This window comes from Gopherus evgoodei, chromosome 23 (genome assembly GCF_007399415.2).
Source record: "Gopherus evgoodei ecotype Sinaloan lineage chromosome 23, rGopEvg1_v1.p, whole genome shotgun sequence".
Classification (NCBI taxonomy): Eukaryota; Metazoa; Chordata; order Testudines; family Testudinidae; genus Gopherus; species Gopherus evgoodei.
This window is the reverse complement of record NC_044344.1, coordinates 2365221-2391385: the sequence shown is the minus strand read 5'-3', so window position 1 is coordinate 2391385 and position 26165 is coordinate 2365221. Positions and strand designations below refer to the sequence as shown.

The window sequence follows — 26165 nt, the reverse complement described above, 5'->3', positions numbered from 1 at the left end:
GGTTTGCGTGCTCACCATGGGCACCGGTGCCAGAAGTTTTTCCACTAGCAATACCCATAGGGGAGCACCCCAGCGACCCCTGGAGTGGTGCCTCCGTGGTGCTCCCCACACCCTCAGTTCCTTCTTGCCACTGGTGAAGGTGCTTCAGAGCTGCTCTGCTCCAGCTTTGCTGTAGCTCGTCCCCAGAGCTGCTTGACCATTCAGTGTGTGTGGTACCTGTAGATAGTTAGTTGTTTAGTTTAGCTAGAGTGCCCGGGCCAGCGCATGCCCCATGCCCTGGGTTTTAAGTCGTGAGACATTTGTAGGTGATCTATGCTAGTGAGTGATCCACACATGGACTGTCTACGCTATTTGGGGGAAACCCATCTCAGTGATTGCTGCAAGATTTGCAAGTCATTTAAGCCTCAGACCAACAGAGAAAGGGACATTAGGCTCTGGGCTATTCTGATGGAGTCGGTGCTGACCCCAGCTCCGGCACGCTGCTCCGAGTTGGCACCAGGCACCGTGGTGTCAGTGCGTGGTGACCCTTCAGTGCCATTGACTAGTTGGCACCGCTCCCCGTCCACGGGGTACGCCAAGAAGGTTAGGAAGAGGCCTTCTTCACCGCGGCACCAGAGTAAACCCAGGACAGAGGCTAGACCCATGATGAGTGGGGATGGAGCCCGTGACTGTAGCAGCCACATAGAGTTTGTGAGCCATGCTGCTGCACAGACCACCTCATTGTTGCTCCAAAGAGGAGCAGTTCCCTACCCCCATCATGTGCTATCAACTGTAATCTACACACTAAGGATCAGAGGTGAGGCATGGCACACTGATTCTCTAGGATTCAGACTCAAATGCTCCTTCATTTTTTGTTCCTTTCAGTTTCTTGTTGGAAATAACACACAGTAAAAGGAGCTAGTCTGAGGCTCTTTATGACTAGGCATTAGGCAAATGACTGTATAAAATGCAATCCTTAGGGCTTCTTGTCTGTGTATATCAGCATATCCCATCATTAATCATTCACTTGCAATTCTCCACCATGTTTGCATACTCCATGTAGGTGCCAACAAATTCAAAGAGAAGAATGTTTACATGTGTCAAAGGCAGGTTCCAACACATACACGCACAACCGTTAATAAACTGGGAAGAAACATTTATCAAGATGATTTTCTAGGTGAAGAATATACTGTATCGTTATCTCTGCTGAATTTGATTTTGGGTTACCTTTCACTGGTGTGGAGGATGAAGCACATAAACCCTGTCCCCAATTTGTAATTGGCTTGCTAATTACAAAACCAGTTTCTCCTCCCTTGGTTTTCACACCTCAACTGCTAGAACAGGGCCTCATCCTCCCTGATTGAACTACCTCATTATCTCTAGCTTGCCTGCATATATATACCTGCCCCTGGAAATTTCCACTACATGCATCTGACGAAGTGGGTATTCATCCACAAAAGCTCATGCTCCAAAACATCTGTTAGTCTATAAGGTGCCACAGGACTCTTTGCTGCTTTTACAGATCCAGACTAACACGGCTACTCCTCTGATACCTGTCCCCACAGAGAATGAAGCAATGTCTGCTCTTTTTATCTCCCTGCACTGTTTCTTAGTCCTTTCTAAGGACAACTTCCAGATCTAAATATCACTTTTCCAGTGTAAGTAAAAGCACATTTTAGGATACACAGCAATCTGCTATATTGTAACCTTCCCAATATTACTAGGCAGCCAATAAGAAAGAAGTAGAAAAAGATAATTTTGACAAATGAGGAGATTGTGGCTAGGTGAAGGATGTACAGAATGTGAGAGAGACAAATACTTCAAGTAGATGGGCTGGTAGATCTAATAGTCTATACAAATTGATGCATAGATACTCTGAACAGATAGAATGAGAGCAGAGACAGAGAGATGCTGTATAAAGATCTCTTTTAGAGAAAACTCCAAGAATAGTGTCCCGTATTATCCAGGGACCCAATTCTTCCAGTTCAGGAAAGAAAAGATGATCCCGTGGTTAAGACACTCACCGAATAATTGCAAGACGAGGGGTGAATTCTCTGCTGCGCCACACACTTCCTGTTTGACCTTGGGGCATGTCACCTAACCTGTCTTTGCTATAATGGCACTTTCCTGTTTCACAAGGGTGTTGTGAGGAGAAGTACATTAAAGATTGTGACGCACTCAGAAACTGTGATAATAGGGACCATATAAGTACCTAGAATAAACAGATATGTGAAATTCTCATTAACCGCACTGGGAGAATTGGGCTTCAGGCTGTATTATACCAGGGCATTTCAAGGCAGGTTAAAACCGATACAATATAGTTTCACACTGTGCTCTACAGGGCCAGGGGCAGAAACTGATCAGTGGTCAGTTTGAACATGAATTGCAAGATTTTCAAAGCTATTTAGGTGCCTAAATATGTGGCTAGAGGGATTTTCAAAAGCATCTAAACCAGGGGTGGGCAAACTTTTTGGTCTGAGGGCTGCATCGAGTTTCGTAAATTGTATGGAGGGATGGTTAGGGGAGGGGGTTGTAGCTCGGCCCCCACCTCCTATCTGTCCCCCCCCCCGGGACTCCTGCCCCATCCAACCCCCCCACTCGTTCCCTGAAGGCCCTCCTGGGACCCTACCCCATCCACACACTCCCGCTCCCTGTCCCCTGACCACCCCCAGACCTCCGCTGCCCAATCTAACCCCTCCTCTCATTCCTGACAGCCCGCCTGGGGCTCCTGACTGATCCAACCATCCCTTCTCCCTGTCCCCTGACTGTCCCCTGCCACCCCATCCAACCCCCCTCCTTCCTGACTGCCCCCTCAGACCGCTACCCCATTCAACTCTCTGTTCCCCCCCGACTGCCCCAACCCCTATCCACATTCCCACCCCCGACCACCACCCCGAACTCCTCTGCCCTCTCTCCAACACCCCTGCTCCATGACCCCTTAACCGCATTGCCTGGAGCACCGGTGGCTGACGGCGCTGCAGCCCTGCCGCCTGGCTGGAGCCAGGCCACGCCGCCGCCACCACGCAGCACAGAGACCAGATCAGGTCCAGCTCTGCAGCTGCGCTGCCCAGAGCATGGCAGTGGAGCGAGTGAGCTGAGGCTGCGAGGAAGGAGAACAGCAGGGGAGGGCCCGGGGCTAGCCTCCCAGGCCAGGAGCTTGGGGGGCCAGGCAGGACAATCCGGCCCGCGGGCCGTAGTTTGCCCACCTCTGAACTAAACAGATTAAGTGCCTAACTCCCACTGAAAGTTAGTGGGGCGCAGGGGTTGTTTACGTGGCGGAACAAAGTGCATTAGAGGTATGTGATTTGTAAAGAGTTCTAATGTGCTGGCGCACTCTAAAAAGTACCTAGTTTGCATTCATGTATTTAATGTTGTTCTAAAATGGATTTCCATACAGAATGATTAAAAATCATGTGGAGAGAAAGGAGCTGGTGCTATGATCAGTGAAAAATAAGTCCCTGAATTTTTCTTATACATCTTGTATAATCTGTCCTCTGCTGCGTAAATACTGGCATGGATGTGCTGAGGCTGGAGACTATTATTAGGAGCCAGACTTCTGAAACAAACATGTTGATTTGTCCCAGAAGTCAGGTTTCAGCAAGCATCAAGAAGTAAAACCTGTTTGGAGGAAGCTGGCAGAGCCAATTAGATTAAACCTTTCCAGGGCTGCAGGGAACTCAACAAACATTTTGCATGGTTCACATGTCAATTACAGCCCTGTCCTGAGTCATTTAGAGCAGAAGCCCAAAATCAAAAAATCTGAGTATGGAGGAAGTGACCTGCAGGGCTGTAGTTCTCTTCTGCCTTTTACTCCCCCACCATCCCCATTAGTTGCATTTCACAACTTTTTATATCTCTGTTAATTGTAACCTGATTGCACATTCATCAGGTAGGAGACAGACCACAACCTCACTGGACCTGGGCATTGCGCTGAGGACAGGAATGCATAGTCACGTAGCAGCTGCAAACTTTTCATGTCCAGAATGGTTTGATGATGACTTCTCTGCATCTCTAAGATATTGTAGACAGAGCTGGTAGAGCTGCTTGTTAGTAAGGTTGCATGACACTTCCCATTATGAGACCCATTTGCAGTTGCATATTATTTTGCCAAGCTTAAGTAGTTCAATAGTTTCCAAGAATGAGACCAGGGAAAAACATGGCCCATGTTAAAAAAATTATGACAACCATTTCTTTGAAGAGTTCTAGAATTCTAACGCTTCCATGGTTTGGAGCAGGGACTTGAAATGTGGCGCTGGGGGTGGGAGGGGAAAGGGGGCCCTAAACTGAATGAAGCAGGGGTCCTGTGCAAAAAATAGTATGTGGCTATGTAATAAAGATTATATCATAATGCATACACAAAAGGGAGCCGAATTAAGGTGCACAGGAAGCCTGAATTCTGGAATTTCCAATTTTTCAAGTGCTTGATTTTGCAATCTTAATAACATTCTTTTAACATATTTTTGTGTGCAATATAGAATCATAGAATCCTACAAATGTAGGGCTGGAAAAATACTTTTAGGCTGGGATTTTGAAAAGAGCCTAAGGGAGTAGGGAGCTCTTGTCCCATTGAATATTCCTGGGATTTGGGCAGCTAAAATAAGCAGAAACTAAAAAAGCCTATGTGGACACAGAGGAAAGCAAAATAGGCAAGGAGGGGATGCTTGCTAAAACAGCATGTGGGGAGATCTTGCACAGATTTGATTAGCTAATGGTTGTAAAATATTTTGAGGATTCAATGTGCCATGTAAGTGCTATATTATTGTTTATTATTATTATTTATTTGTATTCTGGTAGTACCATTCAGGACCATGTTCAAAAGTGTGCAAGACATTACACAAATATACAGGTAGGTGAGAACAGGCCGCTATGCCGGAAAGCAAGGATGTCTCTTCAGGTCTTTGTTCTCATAGCAGCTGGTCAGGTGCTGGGACAAGGCACACTGCAGCCCAGGTATTCATCTGACAACACAAGTACAAGGTAGGGAAGGTGGCATTACTAATCATTCTAATCCTTCTCTGCGTATCTGGAAGAGTGTTCCATTTTTTAAAGAAGCATGCAGAAAAATGTTGAAGAATTTATTTATATATGCCAACAGGGTGCAAGTCAGACACCCAATTGGATCACAGTATAGATGCCTTCCTGAGTTGCCTGGCTACATTAACTGTAGCTGAAACTTGGATGTATGTGGGAGTCTCTGGAGAGATTGTCCACTTTACAGTCTCTTTATAGTTTGTTTGTTAAACCCTAAAATCTACCCTCTGTTAAGCAAATAACTTCAGTTGCTTTTGGTGCTGCTGCCCCTAAATGCAGCTGCCTGGAAACCCTTAAAAAGGTGTGGTTCAGCACTCCTTAAAAATGCTATTGTGGAATTAACCAAAAATGCAAATGCTAAATTTTGGTTAAATGTCAAATTTCCACCTGAAAGTAATTTATTTTTATTTTCTCTATGTGAGAGATTATTATGGGTTTATGGAACGCTCTTGGCCCCTGGTAGATTTGTGTCTGGGGCAGTGAAAGTCAGAGTAAAACTTCAATTTGTGTGGTAGGCTCTCTGTCATCAGGCTGTGGGACAGGTTTGACCTGAGATCATAAATGCTATAGGAACAAATCGGTTTACCTGATTTGAAATGCCTCTGATGCACCCTCGTGTTAGTTCAACCAGGCAAGACTACATTCCAGTCAAAAGATATTCCCTGCAGCCAGCCACTCTTCTGTACCTCTGAGTGTAGGTTCATAGATAATGGCTATTAGAATTAATTACAGAGTGCATACAGTTCTCTCTAGGCACTACTAAACAAGCTTTTAGAAGTCATCTTATGTGGACCTGAAATTGCCTATTCGGTGCACCAGTCGTAAAGGCGCATTGTCTCTTGGGGTTTGTTTTAATGATGGGCTAATTTCAAGAAGATCCCAAATTGTTTGGATTTCTACTCAGAATTGTGGATGCTTAGCTTGAAATTTAACAAAAATAATTTTCATATAAGAATTCCTGTACTTCCTTAGTTTGACTATTATCATGTTTATTATTTCTATTGATATAATACATATTTAAAATACTATATGAGCAGCTTTCCTTGCAGTATTTTGTTTCCAGTGTTTCTTGTCAAAAGCATGGAGAGTCACAAAGATCTTTTTTAAGTAACCAAGTTGCTTGGAAGGGGGAGTTGCCTCAAAAAAGGCTTATCTGGCATTCTGTAAGGAGATTAGACCAGACTATGATTTTATCCAGATCAGCTCATGATTGTCTAGTCATATATTTGGAAATGCAGGCAAATTCTGGAATGATCTGTTTGTCAGCTCATAGAAAATTTCTCTCTCCTATGCAAACAGCAAAAAATTGAATTTGAGTTACAGTTGGATAGTGGGAGTATGAGACATTGTAGGCATTTAAGGTTAGATTTTCCAAAGAGACTTCAATGAAGGATCGGAATACACACCCCTAGTTACTACACAATCATCTGTGCATGGAAGGATATCTCCGTTGATACAAATTTCTTATGCTGACTTGCAGAAAGGCAGTCTGCAGGCATAGTTTTCCATGACCAATACAGTGGATTTCCTCCTTGCACACATCTGCTAGACATTATTATATTAACACTGGCAATTGTGCCAAACCAGAGAATTACTAAAAAGCCTACGTTAAATTCTGCTGCCTAGGGTAGGGCTTGGTAAGGAATACAAACCACTTTCATTTCACTAATCATGATATTACTATTCTATCATTCTTTTTTGACTAAAACTGACCCCTGCATGTAAGATTTTCATGTCCATAGCTAGATCCCAGAGATGGCAATTTCAGAAAGCCATTTTCTCCCCAAAAAATATTTTGATGGAAAATTTTCCATCAGCTGTAGTCATCATTTTGTGATAGAGCAGCATAGCATCATTACTTTATCTCAGCCTTGAAGATATGGTATTTTGAGATGCTTTTAATGCAAGATGGAAGTCAGCTGTCAAAATCAGGGGTATCTCATTAAATTAGGATGGACAGTGACCCTGTTTGAAATTTCATTGGTTCTCTAAAATTTTCCCATAAAAGTTTTAATAGTAATTTTTAACTATTAATGGGTTTGTATCCCTCTCTCATCTTCAGTTCCCACAGATGTTGGATATACAGCCAGCATAAATTGCCTATCATTGAGGTCACTGCAGAAGTATGCTTTGTATTCTATAGCTATGTGCTTTGTGCCCTCATAGACCCTTCAAACGAATTGCACACTCTTGAGTGAACGCAGCGTTTCCTACAAAACAATGTATAGCCATTTTCAGTGCAGTATATAGGAGGTAATAGCTAGGAACCATACTGGGGATGTCTCTTCATTCACCAACTTGTGTTGGCCCCTCTAAGAGAAAAATCAGGTCTCCCAAGTTCTTCTTGGCAAGTTTATCCTTAATGTCTATTTGCTGTAAGCTAAGTCTGGAGTTACAGTCTCGTTTCAGTCTTTGGGGGAGATCCTCAGGTGGTGTAAATCAGATTCAGAGGAGCTATGCTAATTTACACCAGCTGAGGATCTGTCCCTCAGTGTTTAGCCTGATTTTCATGCTCTGAGATCAGCAGACTGTAGTGGCCGAAAGCGTATTGTGCTGCATGGAGCAGCAATGCTGTCAGAGTCACAGAGGAGAAGATAGTTGTCTGCTACAGGGAAAGAGAGAGGAATATAATCTGTGCCAACTCATGAACAGGTGGCAGTCTGGTACCTCACCAAGCTCAACCCTTATGCACTCAGGATAAGGCACTGGCTTCTTATCTTTGTTTTCTCCTTTTCAGTTAGCACGTTACCCACAGGATCATGTATTATCACATTCCACAGACATGGCCTCATCTGCTTTCCTGCATGTTTCTGTTATACAAGCAGAGATTATTAATTCCCAGATTCAAGAAAAACAAACACACCTGAAGGTTGAAATTTAGAGTCTCTCCTCCCTTGGAGACAGTAACAACATAACACAAAGCAACAGTAACAAATGCAGTCCTCTCCTGAGGACTACATTATAAACACATGACAGATCCATTAAACCTCATTCTTAATAAAAGTGCCCTCATTTTTAAATTGACAGGATCAGGCTCCCCCTCATTTTATGATTGTGCACCTCTGTCAGTATGTAGGTAAGCTGGCCACAAGGACAGAATAACATGCATGCTAAATCAAGTGCACACAAACACAGCACTGGCAAACTCTGGCTTCAGTTAGATCTCCTGGTTCCTTATGGAATGATCTGAAAAGATTCAGAGACAATCATGCCTAAATAACCAGAACTTCCTCTAATTCTCTCCCTTGTTCTTTATTGCCAGTGTCATTTCCGTTATCTTTTTTTCTATGAATGTCCATCTGCTCCTTCTGTTTATTCCCCCATTTGAAATCACAACACTGCAGTTGTGAAAAATGTAACAATTTTATTAGTATATTTTGCATTAAAAGCCAATGTTTTCATGAGCTCATATGTGAATTTTCTCAGAAGCAATTTGTTCCTCCATTTCTATTCATCAAACACATTAGTGAAATTTGACCCTGAAAGAAATAGCAAATGCGTGTTTACACACTTGTTCAGGGTTAGAATAAATTATTTTCATAAACAACTTTCACCACATTTGCTAATGAAAAATAAGCTCTTACTTTTTGTGGAAAATAGCAATTAATTCAGAGAGAAACCACAAAGTGTTCTTGGTTTGAGGAACTGGTTAAGAAATTTTTTCTCTGGTCTATTTCAGAATCATTTATTTGTGATGTCATCAACTTCCTAGCAAAAAAGTGTGATGTCTTAACAGAGAATTATGCCTTTATGTGGGGAAGAAGCAGCAGGAGCTGAGTTTTTTAAATGTTTCAAAACTTATATTGTTCATATACTGGCCAAAGTGTGGAGAGGATGGGAGTGGGTTGGTTAGGATCAGGAACTAGAGGGCATGTTTTCTGGGAGGTTAAGGGCACATATTCGTGGAGGAAAAAGGTCACAGGGTGTGTGAAAGACTGTTGTATCTTGAGGATACAGAACAAGGAGCTGGTAGAAGCTTCATAGTCTTTTAATGGTAGCTATTACGATGTTACTTTCATGAGGCTGTCTCTTTCTCTATATGTGAATGATGGTCCCTCAACCTGTGAAGCTTGGGACTATATTAAAGAGTTTGTGTTGTAAATTTTCTGTGCTTGCCACTAGAGGATGCCACATGAGCATACTGTGTGTATACTCAAGTACATAGAACTATGTTAAGCCAGGAAAAAACATATTGAAACAAACACCTGAAAGCTGAGAGTTCAAGCTGTATTTCCTGTCTGAGCTGAGTTCACGCCATTGTGTCTTGATACAGCAGCAGACAAATTATACCCAGTCACACCATGCCATAAGAATTCAGCCATGATGGCTTGCGTGATACCATAATGGGTGGGATCAGGTGAGCCACCTGGATACAATTGTGAAGATAGTTTCTTTCAGTCACAGATAATAAAATGATATGCTAAGTTGTTTATGGATATGTCCAGCAATGAGCTTTTCTTCCTGTTTCACAAGTAATTAATTCAGCAGAGTTTAAGTAGGGATCACAATCATGGTTCCAGAGAAAGCCTAAAAAACAAGCCTGTGAACTCTAATTTCCTGGGTTTTAAAACATTCTTAATGCTTAAACCAATCATCAGCTGAGGTCAGAAAGACATTGCACCCCAAGGTATAATATAATTAGGTAATATAACTTGGTATAATCTGGAGGTTTTAGATCTTTCTCTGATGTATTCAGGACTGGCCACTGTCAGAGACAGAACAGAGGACTAGATAGACCATTGGCCCTATGTGCTTTGTACTGCGGGGACATGAGAATGCTTCTGTGTCTTAAAGGTGGGTTTCTTTGTTCAAGCATATAAATCTCTCTTCTTTTCTAAGCAAAGGATTCCGGTTGTCTCCTCACTTCTTGTGTTCAATAATGAGAAGCATGCTTTGAAATGTAAATGTGCCAAATTTACTGTGAAACTGAATTTCCCAGACATCCCCTATTTCCTCCCTTTCGGTGTCACTCTTGTGTCTAATAACAGTATTTTTCTTCTAGTCTAATAATTTTATTCATACATTGTCTGACTGATGTTATTACATGACAGCTTTCTGTGGGAAAGTGTAATTGGCCCAACTTTATATACCATTTATAGCTTGGTCTTAGTACCTGAGTTGGAATATTGATAAAAATTTTGTTAAATTAGATCACTTCCCAGACACAGGTTTCTAATTTTCATAAGAAAGCAGTAGTTTTGTTAGAGAATGTTTTTCAGCAAATGGTAGGTAACCAGTCATGGTACAGACTGACTTAATTGACAGTGATTGGATGAAAAGAGCATTATAGAGTGGAAGACACAGGTAGCATGATAGGCTGGGAAGTGTCCCATCTGAACTGTTCTATTAGCATCGATAGTGCTGCACAACAACTTGCTCTTTGCATATGTATGCAGCAAATGCCCTGGGTGCACTCTCACTTTGTCCTTGGGGCTGTTAAGAGAGTCTTGGACTGGAAGATACCAGTATTGCTGCTTAGTCCTAACATTTTCTTGTCTGTCATGGGGAAAGACAGAGAAAATTATTAGTTTGCATGATGGGGAAATCAAATCTATCCTGCAGCACTGGGCTGTGAAATGTATCACGTTAGCAAAATGGCAGGAGAAGAAACTCAAATCCAAGTTTAGAAATACTCTAGAACAGGATTTCTGAAACTGGGGTCCACAGACCCCTGGGGGTCCACAAAGGTACTCCAGGGGGTCCACGAGTCATGTCCAGGGCCAGCGACCCTGCTGATCAACTCCTCCCCCTCCCTCCCAGTGCCTCCTGCATGCCATGGAACAGCTGAACGGGGGGCTTCGGTGTTCGCAAAAAAATTTAAACAAAATAGGGGTCCTCAGGTTGCTAAAGTTTCAGAAATGCTGCTCTAGAACTTTCTCACTAATTGTAATTGTATGTATCCAGTTGAAAAGAAAGAGAAAATCCCATCCATAAGTCTAATTAAATGTCTTTTAGGTTTCCTAGAAAGGAAAGAATTTTTTTTTCATATTTTAATCTCCAACTTTTGCTTAACTGGCCCTCTTTCCACCCTTTCTTAGCTTTTCAGACCTAGAGTCTTCCCAGCCTCAGGTCCAACCTTTGAGTCTAATTAAATGGGTTTGAGTGTTCAGAGAAAGTGTAACCCATTGCCTGAGTCTGTATTAAAGGTTCCCCTCTGTGCCCCATCCACAGAATACATCTAGGGAGGTGGTGGAATCTCCATCCTTAGAGGTTTTTAAGGCCCGGCTTGACAAAGCCCTGGCTGGGATGATTTAGTTGGGGTTGGTCCTGCTTTGAGCAGGGAGTTGGACTAGATGACCTCCTGTGTTTCTGTGATGATATGAGGAGTTAACAGTCCTCAGCTAGGGAGCTTTAGTTCAAGCTATAGCACCTCACTGTGCTTTTAAGTCTGGAAGTCCCCTGTATAATCCTGAGTGTGTTGGCCAGATGACAGCTCTCACACAAGGAAGTGTGTGTGTGTGTATAGATATGGAAGAAGCGGGTAGCATGATAGGCTAGGAAGTGTCCCATCTGAACTGTTCTGTTAGCATCAGCAGTGCTGTACAACTGTTTTCTCTTTGCCTGTGTGTGCAGCAAATGCCCTGGGTGCACTAATGAGTCTGGACATTAAAGGCCTGGGATCAGCTCCCACAGTGACTTTCACCTTCCTTACTCCAGGGCCCCAGTCTGCAATTCTTCCTGAACCACCTGTCTGTTTCTCCTCCAGTCCTCATCATCATTTCTCTTCTATCATTTAGCCCTGTCCTCGCTGGACTTTCTGCTCCAATTCTGCTGCATGTCCTCTCGTCACCCACGGCTCTCCCCAACAGGCCAGACCTCCTTTGCCAGGACAACGGACTAGTCCTTCATCCTCAGCTCCAGAAGCTCCACCTCACAGCCTGGTTCCTTCATGGTTCCAAACCCATGAACTAGCCTGTTCCGAGCAGGTCCAATATGTCCTCTTGCACAGTAGGGGAGACTTCACTCGTAAAACCTACCTTCAGAAGTGGAAGCGTTTCGTTCTTTGGTGCTCACATAAACATTTAGCACCCAACAACGTGACCCTCCCTAACATTCTAGACTACCTCCTGAAACTAAAACAGGACGGACTCTCGCTCAGCTCCATCAAAGTGCACCTGGCGGCACTTACCACCTTCCATGACCTATTGGATGGGTACTCACTCTTTACACATCCCACCATTAGACACTTTCTCTCTGGCCTGCAAAATCTCTACCCTGAATTCACCCAACAGTGGCTACATGGAATCTTAACCTCATTTTTCATACCCTCATGAAACCTCCATTTGAGCTGTTGGTACCTTCTCTCACCTCCATATGGCCATGAAGGTGACTTTCCTAGTTGCCACAACATCAGCAAGGCGATTTGGTGAAATGAGTGCCCTGATGACCCACCCTCCCTCCACAATCTTCTCCAAAGATAAAGTCACTTTGAGCCCACATCCTAAATTTCTTCCTAAGGTGGTATCGACATTCCACCTCAACCAACCTATATATTTACCTACTTTCTATCCCAAACCTCACAAAACTCCACAGGATGCAACCCTGCATACTCTTGACATCAGGCGAGCAATTGCTTTTTATTTAGACAGGACTAAACCATTTTGCAAGTCTCCATGACTCTTTGTTTCCATTGCTGAAAGATCAAAAGGCACGGCTGTCTCTAAACAATGTCTATCCAAGTGGATCTCTGATTGCATCAGATCCTGTTACCGTGCGAAGAATCTTCAACCGCCCGACGACATTAGAACTCATTCCACTAGAGCCGTGTTTTCATCCATTGCCTTCTTACACAACGTTCCCATTCCTGATATCTGCAAAGCGGCTACATGGTCATCCGAACACACGTTTGCAAAACACTATGCTCTCACGCAAGACACCACGGCAGACACAATAGTAGACCATACAGTACTATCTTCAGTACTCCCTGCCGCATCTCCAAAGTCCCACCAACCATAGTGGGTACTGCTACACATTCACCCAGAGTGGAGCACCCACAGGGACAGCACTCGAAAAAGAAGAGAAAGTTACTCACCTTGAAGTAATGAGGTTCTTCGAGATGTGTGTCCCTATGGGTGCTCCACTCCCCGCCCTCCTCCCCTCTACTTTGGAGTACTAGGATGACTCTCCACGGTAGAGAAGGAACTGAGGAGGGTGTGGGGCGCACGCACTCAGGAAGATTCCAACTAGACGGGAGATACCATCTGGGTGCGTGCGCCCCAACCAGGCACTGCTACCGAAAATCTCCGATCGACAGCGCCGGGACGCATCGTCACCTAGAGTGGAGCACCCACAGACACACATCTCGAAGAACCTCAGTTACCGCAAGGTGAGTAACTTTCTCTTAAGAGACTTACTGGTACGCAGGGCTGGGGTCCTGAGCAGTGGGGGTGGCCCTCAACCAGAAGGGGTGGGGCCTCAACCGGAAGAAGTGGGGGCTTTAAATCCCTAGGCTCTTTAAATCGAGATTTAAAGGACCTGGGGCTCCAGCTGCAGTAGGCAGTGGCTGGGAGTGCTGGGACTCTCAGCCGCTTCCACTATCCCAGGGCTCCAGCGGCCATTTAAAGGGCCCGGGGCCCTGGCTGCCGCTACCATGGTGGAGCCCAGGGCCCTTTAAATTGTCTCTGGAGCCCCAGGGCTCACAACTGCTACCCAGGGCTCCGGCAGCGGGGCTCTGGCAGCGATTTAAAGGGCCAGGGGCTCCAGCTGCTGCCCGAAGCCCAGGGACCTTTTAAATTGCTGGCCTGGGGAAGCTGCCCCCTGCCGGTATGGTCAGCTGTATACCGGCTCTTGCTGGTACGCCGTCCTGTACCGGCTTACTTTCACCTCTAATTTTAGTGTAGTTAATAAGAATTGGCTGTAGCGTGTATTTGGGTAAGATCTGGAATATTCATTAACCTGGAAGGTAATGAGTCTGATCCTTTGGGATTGGTAGAACTTTTTTGTATGATGAATCAAGATTTTCAGTAATCCTCAACATATTTGACTTGGGTGTCTTGGTGGAGACCTGAGGCTGGGTTGCTTTAAAGGAACTGTGTTGTTGTCTTCTGGGTAACCAGTGAGGTATTATAGAAGTTGTTTTGTGCTGCTTGGTAAATCTAAGTATTGGAATATCCACCAGCTTTGGGGATTGTCTGCCACATTCTTTGCAGTTCACCCTAATTGAGTGACCTCAGTTGGCTCCCCTGGGACTCCAGTCACAGGGGCCCACAAATATGTTTGGCGCCAGGCCCACAAAAGGTTAATCCGGTCCTGCTTTCTGGTGATAAAGCATTCTCTACTTCGTTATCAAATTACAAATGCTGTGCAAATGGTTTTCACAAATGTGTATAAATAAGCTTTTCTGTCTGTTTTCACGTGTACGCTAGTTAACAGAGACAGTGGAAATGATGCCATCAGTGGTAACATCTCAGAAGGAACTTTACAAAGCCACTAGAATAAGGTCTATACAATAACAAGCCAGAATATTATCCTTCCCTGAGTACTCAATCGATACTGACATTTCAGGGAAGAAACTGATAGCCAGCTGTGTTAAAAAAGACATTCTTTCCATGTTCTAATATAGGAAGGGAAATTGGGATGCCCTGCGTAAGTTTTACCTCGTCCTCTGATGTGTGCTGTCCAGGTACTGTCAGACACAGGATACTGGACAAAACAGATAACTGCTTTCTTCCAACATGAGAATTCTTTTTTCCTCAAGGGAAACTGTTTCTTGGTTTCTATATTACAGAACTATCCTCTTTTCTGAGAAGGAGATTCACATGCAGCCATCTCTGTTTGTCTGAGGGACCAAGACATGCTTTAGTATTTGCGATATTTACAATAAAACTGGCTTCCCTTGACTTCCCCCATTCTCTCCCTGTAGCTATCAATTTTGAGTTTGTTTAACAGTATTTTCTCTTCAGGTCCCATAGTTTTACTGAGTCATGCAGGATCCCAGGGGGATACAACCTCAGATTCAAAAAGGTTTTCTTTAGGAAAGAAACAGAAAATAATAATGAGAGGGAAGCCCTGCAAAAGATCCCAGTTCTTATTGGCTCTATATAGATCCATCCTCTTCTGCAGCAGGTTAATTGGGTGATGATAATTACTAATTAGGTAACAAATTCATTTCATGTGGCTTTTTTCACTTTTAAAATCTACAATTATGGTATTTCTGTTTGTATTTGGCTAAATCATTTGGGATTATGAATGATTTTTCTTGTCTTCTTCCTTTTTCTTTTAAATTGAATGTTTTTGTACAAACTGATCACTAGATTCCACATTTTCAAGTTTACACTGTACAGTTTTATTCATTTAAGATCCCACAAAGCCAAAACTGGATCAGTGCTTAAATCTCACATCTGGGCTGTATCATTACTCAGATCTCATTGAGTCATGGCCAGTTGGTGTTAGTTGTGAATGTTTAGAGCCATTATTCAGGGTGGTGACTAGGGGCAAATAGTAAGGAAGTAAGAGTTTGTGTAAGTCAGTCTTGTATTCACCCCAACCATCACGCTGTCCTGGGTCACTGTTATCTCTGCAGACTGGACCAGCACTGATTTCTCACAGTCTTGATTCACTTAGTTGGGTGATCTTATGGAGTCTGTTCTAGATTGGCACTAAGAACATAAGAATGGCTATACTGGGTCAAGCCAATGGTCTATCAAGTCTAGTATCCTATCTTCTGACAGCGGCCTGTGCCAGATACCTCAGAGGGAATGAACAGAACAGGGCAATTGTTGATGTTGAGTAATCCAATATTGAGTCATCTATTCCCAGCTTCTGGCAGTTAGAGTTTTAGGAACACCCAGAGTTAATAGCCATTGATGTTCCTGCGTGAACTTATCTAATTCTTTTTTGAACTCAGTTATGCTTTTGGTCTTCACAATAAGCCCTGGCAACAAGTTCCGCAGTTTGACTGTGCATGTGAACAAGTGCTTCCATATGTTTGTTTTAAACCTCCATGAATTTATTCAATTCTTTTTTGAACCCAGTTATAGTTTTGGCCTTCACAGCATCCCCTGGTAGTGAATTCCACAGGGAGACCTGCCTTGTGTGAAGCAGTACTTCCTTATGCTTGTTTATTTATTATTTGCTGAGTGCCATAGGAGTAGTTGGTTCATTACTAAAAGATGAAGACATGGTGCCAGCCCCAAGGAGTTTACAATCTACACTGAACAATCAGAAAAAGGCCAGTGTGAAATGCGCTGGATAATCTGAGATTGAAGTACATGAGTACTAAGAGATGCAGGTATATTTTCTCTCAATGTATTTCTTTTGCTTTAAGTATAACACCTTCAGCTACTGCAATGTATAACTGACCCATTCCTATATACTCTGTGTCAGGATGGATTGGTATTTGCATCTGAATTTGATACCAACAAAAAGTGTGTTAAAGGAAAATACTTCCCAGACATAGGTTTCTGATTGCGTCAAGCAGAAATAAAGTTTTATTAGAGACATTTTTCATGGAAAGCAGATTATCAACCTTGGTACAGATTGTCAGAACATTACAGAATGGAATTACAGAATGGAAAAAGCAGGGAGCAATAGGCAGGAAAGTAGCCCATCTGAATAGCTCTGATGGACCTCTGTGGATAGATGGCAGCAGCACTGAATAACTGTTAGGAGCATTTCTCCTTGCTCTTTGTTTAGGCATGCAGAAAATGTGGTGAGTTCACTCTGACTTTGTCTGAAGTTGCTCAAATGGATGGTGTTTGGCTGGAGGATCATTGATATGCCTGGTTAATCAAAGGATTTTCTTGAGTATGCTGTTGAGAGAGAGAGAGAAGGAGCCATTACTTTGTTTAGTGGGGTGGGGGAATCTCTTTGCACTACTGTTTAACACACAGAAAACAGGCTGGGGACAAATGCTAGGATGGCTGTAGGTACTCCAGAGCTTTATTACAAATTTTTATTTTTGATGGGGTTCTGCAGAAAGTAAATGAGATGAAGAAAATCAGCTGTGGTTGTAATTAAAGATTTGAAGAATTGTGTTAGGTTTGAAATAAAATATTGCAATCATCTAACCAGATATAGCTGAAAAGGGTGTTTTTGGCCAACAGTGCCATCAGGAACAATTTGGAGTCGAAGAACACTCCCAAATTGCAAACTTCCTCTGCAGCTAGGGCAGAAACTTTCCCTCTGTACTTTTGAGATCCCACCCAACCAACTAATATCATTATTGCCATGTGCAAATTGAACCTCATCCTGCTCACTCTCATTGAGGCTCCGTGACACCTAGATAATGGAAAAGAAAGAGTATTTGGGCCTGATTAAAAATGAGGTACAGAGCAGTGCAGTGTATCAGGTGCATATCAACGATACTGCAATCCAATTCACCTCAGTCTCCCCAACAGCCTCATGTACACTTTGAAGAAAAAAGAGACTTAATAAAACATTGCAGTGTTCCCCACACAAGGAATCCTTTGAGCCAAATGAGCAATTAGCCTACTGTTTGAATTAGAGTGTAAAGAACAAGGAAACAAGTTCTTACCGTAGATTTCACCAGACTTGGATGGCTGAGAAGATGAGTGGCCATGGGTAGAAGAATAGGAGTGGGAAGAACTACTACTACCTCCTGAAATTCTCTCTCCTCCTCCAGTTATACCACATGATTTTCCTCCTGATCCTCCTGTTCCATCCCCTGAGTAACTTTCACCTTTTCTTACTGTGCTACCTCCAGCATAATGGACACTACTTTCTCTTGTTTCTGTTCTGCCTCCTGATCCTCCACCTCCAGTGAAACTTCCTCCTTTTTCACCTCCTCTTCCTCCCCCTGTGCTACTTCCATAAGTAAGGCTACTTCCTCCGGTTCTGCCTCCTGATCCTCCACCTCCAATGATTCTTCCTCCTGAAGAAATGCCACCTCCTTCTCGTGAAACACTGTAAAAGGAAAAGAGAAAAGTGAATTAAACAACAAATCATTTCACAAAAGATGCATGGAAGCCTGACCAGCACTCTTCTTCCTGTCCATTACCCAGCACCCTCAACCCCCAGGGCCAGTGCAGATCATCAAGAAAATGACACTCAAATTCATCCCCCCACCAACCTCAAATCCACAGGTTGAATTTTCCCATGGCCCTGCTCAGAGATTTTTTGCCGGATTTGGTTCTGCTGCCCCACCAGTTCTGAAAGCCTACTGTGTCACTGGTATCCAAAATTGAAATGCATAAAGCTAACTAATTTTTACTTGTTTCATGGTATGGGTTAAGACCAATCAGAATTAAGGACAGGTCAACTGCTTCAGGTAAAATAAAAAATAACCTGAATTTTCACCAGAACTTCAAACTAAAATTCTTTTCTATTTTCACTGTTCCCTCTGTACTTCCTAGCTTTTTCTAGAATCAAAAATAGCAAAAGAATGGGAAAAGGGCTCTTTTCATGGTATTTCTTGCCCAGCCCAAAGTAGTACAGCAGAAGAACAATTTTTAAATTATAATTTTACTCATAAGATTTCTATTCCAATTCTAAAATCCAAGAATGCCATGAGTTTTGGAGCACCTTATGGTTTATGAAACAAATCTCCAAATATGTGGAGGATCACTCAGTGGCATGAAATTAGGCCCCTTTCCTTGCAGGTTTTGTGACTGCAGAATCTGTTGTACCAGTTCTTCACACTGCATGATTCTCTTTGCTCCTCAGTACATAATTCACACTCAGGAATTACCAGCTTTGAGGTTTCATGTAATGCCCTGATATCTCAATAATTTACATACCTAATGTCTTGATTTCCTTCATCAAGTAGATGCCGGTACTGAGCGATCTCCTGTTCCAGCTGGTTCTTGATACCAAGGAGCAGCCTGTACTCTTGATTCTGATTATCTATTTCACATCGGATACTTGCCAGTTCTTCTTCCACAGAGACAATCAGGTTCTGGAGCTGTTGCAGCTGTAGGTTGTAGCGACCTTCTGTGTCAGCCAAGGAGGACTGCAAAGACTGTACCTGAGAATTGAATAGGAAGAACAGGGTCTGTAGGAATGTAGCAAGCTTAACCTATTTTGATGCAGAAAACTGGGATTCTCCAGGGCAAAAAGAATAAGGCAAATCCTTCACAGCAACAGGTGTACCAGCACTAACTATGGCTGGTCTCCCATCATGCGTGTAATCCATATGTCCTGTTTCATTTGTGAGATACAGAAGCAAATGCTGTTACATACCGTGCTGAGGTGGGACTGCAGCTCGATTTCCAAGTTCTGATATTCACGTCTCAGCTCTGTGACCTGTTTGTTGCCTGACTCTATGCCCTGACCACTCAAGTGGACTTCGTGATGAACTTCTGCAATCTGAAAAATGCAAATACACAATCAAGATGTTTTCGCTGTAATTACAGAGTGAATATGGTGAATTTATCATCATGAAAGCATCTACAAAAATAAGTAAATCTGGCTAGAGACTGAATGAGTTGGTGAGGTTCTGTGGCCTGCAATGTGCAGGAAGTCACACTGGTTGATCATAATGGTCTCTTCTGACCTTAAAGTCTATGAGTCTGAGTCTATGAATAATGTAAACTGGGCTGTGTAAACTTTCCACACACATTTCTGCAGTGCCAATGCACCCCAGGCCTGGTTTGAATTTCCCTTGCTGTTTAATACAGGGATTCCACATATATACTGGTTCACCTCAGGAAAATGTGGTCTAGATAAAATTACTAAATGGGGGATGCACAACTGATTGAAAGACCGTACTTAGAGAGTAGCTATCAATGATTCACTGTTAAATTTGGATGGTGTATGTAGTAGGTTCTTCAGGGGCCAATCCTGGATCCAGTGCTGTTCAATATTTTCATTAGTGACTTGGATAAAGGAGTGGAAGGAGTGCTTATAAAATCCACAGGGGACACCAAGCTGAGAAGAATTGCATGAGGAATAACTGTTTAGATGGTGGTACTGCTGAAAAATATCTGGGAGTTCTGGTGGATAGCAAATTGAACCTGAGTCAACAATGTGGTGCATCTGTGAAAAAAGGCTAATATCATTCTGGGGTGTATTAACAGAGCGTTCTATGTTAGACATGGGAGGTAATTGTCTCACTCTACTCCGCACTGTTGAGGCCCCAGCCAGAGAACTGTGTCCAATTCTGGATGCCCTACTTTAGGAAAGACAGGACAAATTTGAAAGAATCCAAAGGACAGTATCAAAAATGGTTAAAGATTTGGAAAACCTGACCTCTGAGGAAAGGTTAACAAAAACTGGGCATGCTTTATCTTAAGAAAAGGAATCTTGAAGGAAGACATGATATCAGTCCTCAAATATGTTAAGGGCTGTGGTAAAAAATGATCAATTGTTCTCCCTGTCCTCTGGAAGTAGGACAAGAAGTAATTGGCTTAATTTGCAGCAAGGGAAGTTTAGTTTAGATGTTAGGAAAAACTTTCTAACTATAAGGGCAGTTAAGCTGTGGAACAGGCTTCCAAGGGAAGTTGTAGAATTCCCATCATTGAAGGGTTTTAAAAACAGGTTGGACAAACACCTGTCAGGGATGGTCTAGGTTCACTTGGTCCTGCCATAGGTGCAGAGGGCTGGACTTAACTTCTCAAGGTCCTTTCCAGCCCCACATTTCTATGATTCTGTGAATTCTAGCTCGCAGCAAACCCTTTCGCTCCAATTCTGAACTTCTCGTGCTAAACTGTCAGCATAATTTAAAGATGATCTGCATTAAGTAACATGTGAACAATTGTCCTACCACTATTATACTTGTGTGTGCTAGCAAAGTATGTCAAGTCTTTTTGTAAGAGATATAGTTATAGCTACTGCAACTTACCTTGGTTTCATACCATTTTTCCACCTCTCTACGGTTGTTCTCAATGATTTGCTCATATTCTCTTCTCAAGTCATTTAGTATTTCTGTCAGATCTTCGCCTGGAGCAGCATTGACCTCCACACTAACATCACCACTGATCTGTACGTGCAGTCCTTTACTTTCCTGCAATGAAAACCCAGGCCCCCCCAAAACAAATACCTCATTCTGAGCTCATATTTTAGCAAAGAAGGTTTTGAAGACAACCCTCCCACTGCCAACACAACCCTTTCTCATGTGGCCAGATTCTGACATTCACCCTTTATGTCTCACAAGACCCTCCTCTGTCATATGCCAGGAGAGGAACAGGATCCACACCTTTGACTCCCTAGTTAAGCTACACAATGGCCAACACTGTTTTAGTCTGTGAAAGGGCCAGTTTTGTATGCTCAGCCCCAACTCTGCCTCCTGTGGGGTGTTTGATTTGCAGTGTGTTGCGGACCTTGCATGTTGAGTGTTCATTATGGTAGTCAGTTAATGCATCACACTTCTTCCATGAAAAATATTTCCACAAGAAGCTTAAATATTTCCTTGTGGCTTTTACAGACATGAAATCTATTGTTTTCTTCCCTGGCTTCACCAGTGAATTGAATTTGCGGAATGAAAGCTGCTCATTTCCCTAATCTAGTTTGGTCTAACATTCAAAGTAGACTTCACCTAGCCATCCCTTAAGTCAGTGAGAGCGGTGGGCAATCAGCTCTGAAAATCAGACCCAGGATGTCTCAAGCTGGACACTCAAAATCAAAAATTTGGCGACTAGTAGCCAAGGAAACTCTTTGAATATTGAATTTTCATTAATTATTATTTTAAGGGGGGATTTTACCTCCTCGTGGTTTTTCTTGAGACAAATTAGTTCCTCCTTCAAGGTTTCAAACTCTAACTCCAGGTCAGACCTGGTTAGGGTTAGCTGGTCCAACAGGGGGCGTAAGCCATTAATATCACTCTCCACATTCTGGCGGAGACCCAGTTCAGTCTCATATCTAAACCAGAGAGAAGAAAGTCAGTAACAGCGGTGCCAGAGGAATACTAGGTCCGTACTAGCACTGTCAGGTTTGTTTATGAACAGGTCCTCATCACCCAGTTGCCTTTTTCTACCTTATTTTAATCTCTTTGCTTATTCCTGATTCTCTTTGCATTTATATTGACTTTACACTGTTTTAATCCCATTGGCTGCAATGGAGCTACTCCTAATTAACACCGGTGTAGGTGAGTGCAGGCTCAGACACACAGCACTTCCTGACCATCTGACCTATTAGTTCAATGTCATGGACTGGATTTTTAGTACTCCTTCCTCAGTCTTTTCCATGTTCCCACTCACTGTCGGCATTGTACAGATATCACCTACCAGTGTCTCCTGTTTTCAGTGAGGAATCATCAATTTTTTATTCAGTTACCGTGTAAAACTGAGGGTCAGATCCTCAGTGGGTAAAAATAAGCAAAATCCCATTGTTGTCAATGGCGCTATGCTGATTTATACCAGCTGAGGATCTGATCCTACATTGGTAATACCTAAGAAACACAAGAAAAATTGTGGGTAACAAAGAACTGAAGTCCTTGGAATGCCCCTGTTCTAAAGCATCTCTAGAGAAAAATGATAGTGTAACTCATAAAAACCAAGTGGTTGCTGGAGTACTTCTCTTTCCAATAACTGTTCTGTCATGTAGTTGGAAGTAAAATACTGTAAGCCCCTGTAAGATAGCTTTGGATAGTGGATTCATGGAACTGATGCGAAGAGGTGGAAATGACTGGGTCAGGCAGGAAGGAAGAGAGCTACTCACTTCAGTTTAAAGTCTTCAATAGTCATCCTAGTGTTATCAATGTTCAGAACGACCTTGTTAAGCTCCACAGATGAACAAACAATCTGAAAAAGAGGTGACAGATCACATTCAGCCCTGCAGTCTCTTTTGTCTGACACAGAGAAAAAGGGAGCAAACAAGTGCAGTATCATATATAAATAGTGTGGGAGAATCCAAAGATCTGAGAAAAAAGTGTCTGTTGCTTCTTTTTCACCTGCAAGGCAAATGCAATGGTGCTCTTCCTATGAAAATCAGTCTTGGAAGATGTATATATTAATGAGACATTCACTGCACTAATGATTTACATCTCTTGTAAAACATGTAAAACCTTGTTTAAGAGAATAATTAAACAAACACCCCATAACCCGCAAAATAACAGTGCAAAAAAAAAATATTATTATCATTGCATGTAACAACAGGTGCATTCAAATAAAGGATACTGGAATATTCGTACATCTTGGAGGTCTAACTTCGGTTCTGTGTAAAGATTAGAAATTAGGCTCATCTTGTGGCCTATCCTACACACCCACACGGGGCCATAATGCACACACCCTGTGCTGGCTATTCACATTGCAGATAGCAGGACAAGATTGGGAAGCAACCTTTGCAGAGTCACTCCACCATCTCCCATGCAAGCGAGTGAGGTATGGGCAGGTAGGGAAACTGGGAATGAGTGGAACAATGATCAGGCCCCTATAATGTGCTGGATATCAGTTAGTATCTGACTACTTTCTACACTTAGAGTTCTCTTCCTTTTATTGAAAAGACCTACAACACTTTAATTCATTGCCATGATGTCAAAAGCATGTAATTTTATGTTTGGGCTTTTTATCACCAAAAATAGCATTGAGAGAGAAAATAGCACTGACAAGATGACATTTGGAAAACTTTTGCTTTTTGTCATCTAAACTGTGAAGATTATGTATGAAAGATTAAGTATGAATATATTTAGTAATATATTTAGTAATATATACATCTATAGTTATAGAGAGAGTTATATAGAGAGAGTTATATTATAATATATACACAGGTATATAGATATAGATAGGACTATTCTGTATGCTGTCAAATATGATTTAATGTTTGTGGTATGAGTTAATTATTTACGTTCAAAGTTTGTTATTCAGTCCTGTACCTTAGGTTGGTATCAGTTATTTATAAGTTCTTCAGAATAAACTTTGAAAACAATTTTTTTCCAAATGCCTGGTTAGAGCTATTAGATCACTGAAATATTTATTATTTTATTTTAGGAAAAAGTCTTTTCATACTTCAGTAGAGAAGCTTGATAATTGTTGTTACATCAGACTAACAGCATTGTTCTTTTACTTATTATATTTAAGAATATTTTATTAAAACATCCTAGTTCCAACTTCACCTATAAGGAATATTTTTCATTAACTCAGATTAGTAAATTTTTCCCCGTGAACCATGACTAAAATCTATTTGTCTTTTTAAAAACGTTGTTCTGTTGAGAAAAGGGTCCATTATAAATGGATTACAAGTGTATTGATATCCTCACAAAAGAGTTTTTTATAATGGTCTTCATTTGTGTCTGCAATATGTATTGCAAGTGGCACACATAGTGATGCCTAAAGTTAAGATTGCCTGATGCTTTCCTGTACAAGACTGTTTTAGTTGCTTATAACTTTACCAAACGTTACAAGAATTTTTCCATGCCAGGTGTCTACTTCAGGTTGTTTTGTTTTTTATCTCCTGCCTTGCGGCATGCGCAGCCTGGGCAGCGAGGATTGGAAGCAGCATGACAGCTGGCTGCAGGGTCCTCCCCCACCCCTACAGCTGCAGCCTGCTACCTCTCCAGCCATGCTGCTGGAGTCCCAGCACTACTGGCTGCTTTCCAGGTGAGTCAGGGGCAACAGGTGGGATTCCAACAGCAAGGAAGGAGAAGCAGCAGGCTGCAGCTGTAGGGATGAGCAGAGCAGGAGCTCTGAGCCGGCAGCCAGTCACCCTACTGCTTCCTCCCTCTTACCGCACGGAGATTGGGGGATGCCCCTGCTTGCCCCTCGGCTTGTGCATGCCAGAGTCCCGCCTCCTTTTAAAAATATATAATTTAGCAGAATCAGTTCAGCTATTTCTCTAGACAAGGTTAGGTAAATTACAATGTTTTGTCTATGTAAAAAAAAAAAGCTCTTTCTAACGTTTTGTAGAGTTTTAGCACCTCCATCTTTTGGAACAGATACTCAGAATTTGGCAGGAGGCTGTGCCCTGGCATAAAGGACATGCCTTTTGCTGACCCTGTAAAATCAGTCCAAAACTGGCCAAGTTATGAGCCTGTGAAAATCTGAGATTGCACATGCTTGGTAGATACTTGTTAGAGTTTAGTAAAACCTCCGAAGATTCCATCTGTACAGGTAACCTTAATGCTGGCATGTCCTAATTTTTGATTGCTTGTATGTAATCTCATACTACATGAAATATTTTACGTGCTGTCTGCCTAAGTAGCTGTGCATAGTCTCAAAGAGAAGCCTTTATAATTAATAAAACTTGTCTGAAAAATAATAGCTTACCTGATTGTTAAGGTCTTCAATTTCTTTATAATAGCGACTAAAGTCCTTTGATGTAACAATTGGACCTTGCCTCTGATACCATTCCCTGATTAAATTCTCAAGATTAGCATTTTCTTCTTCCAAAGCTCGCACCTTACGCAGGTAAGAAGCCAGGCGGTCATTAAGGTTCTGCATGGTCAGCTTTTCATTGTTGGAGAGGATGCCAGTATCATCACCACCAAAGCCACCACCTCCCCCAAAGCCACCAACCCCACCAAAGCCACCAACCCCACCAAAGCCACCTCCATAACCACCATCAAATCCCCCGTAGCCACAACTTGATCCAAAGCCCCCTCCATAACTACCACTGCTTATTCCCCCTCCATAACTACCACCAACTATTCCCCCTCCACAACTGCCACTGCTTATTCCTCCTCCATAACCACCACTGCTTATTCCCACTCCGTAACCACATCTGGAACCTCCTCCACCATAACTTCTACCAGAAAAGCTTCCACCACTGGTTATCTTTCTAGTAGAGCTTGAAGAATGCCCACCACCACCTCCACTAGAGATACGTCCTCCACCGCCACCTCCAGCAACTGAAGAAGAGGTAATCGTAGTCTTAGTGCTACGACTCATAGTGATAGCAGTTAAGCGTCCAACCCAAAGCCCAAGTTTAGTTGCACAGCCTGATAAAGACTCAGACTGTAAATTTTTGATGTCCTCTGATTTCTATTTATACCTTACACATTGGGTGTCACCATTAGGGTGTTTCCTCTTCCCAGGGCATTTGGTAACCATATTGTTGATGCCAAGAAAAGTTTGCCAAAGGGATTTTTTAATATCAAGACAATCAAGGACACATTGCTGATTTTTTTCAGTGTATCTTTGTTGGAGACAAAAAAAATGTAATTGCAGTGGGATGGATGTATTAATGTGGATCTCTGTGTTAGATAGTTCAGTGCAGTGCCTTGCCTCACTCATCTCATTTGCACCTCTTTCATCATAGCAAGAAGGTTTCTGTAGTACAATAAACTGCAAAAGGCAACTACTGAATAGTGTCTCTCTGGCATAATT

At 42.5% G+C, this 26165-nt stretch overlaps 1 protein-coding gene across 1 annotated transcript; it reads right to left on the bottom strand.

Moving 5' to 3' along the window:
* Positions 1 to 16734: 16734 nt before the first annotated feature.
* Positions 16735 to 25727, bottom strand: LOC115638865 (keratin, type I cytoskeletal 15-like). The gene is made up of 8 exons (XM_030540883.1): positions 25107 to 25727; positions 22564 to 22646; positions 21609 to 21765; positions 20750 to 20911; positions 19150 to 19275; positions 18708 to 18934; positions 17486 to 17874; positions 16735 to 16760 (listed from the first exon to the last, which is right to left on the bottom strand). Exons 1-8 carry the CDS (start codon positions 25725 to 25727, stop codon positions 16735 to 16737), a joined length of 1791 nt encoding a protein of 596 aa, XP_030396743.1.
* Positions 25728 to 26165: the final 438 nt, after the last annotated feature.

Coding starts and splice junctions, on each gene's coding strand:
- LOC115638865 (XM_030540883.1), bottom strand. CDS start 25,727: ATGAGTCGTAGCACTAAGACTACGATTACCTCTTCTTCAGTTGCTGGA. Junction 18,935..19,149: donor TGCAGTCCCACCTCAGCACG/GTATGTAACAGC, acceptor TTCAATTCTCAG/GTACAGTCTTTGCAGTCCTC. Junction 16,761..17,485: donor CAAGTCTGGTGAAATCTACG/GTAAGAACTTGT, acceptor CTCTCTCAACAG/CATACTCAAGAAAATCCTTT.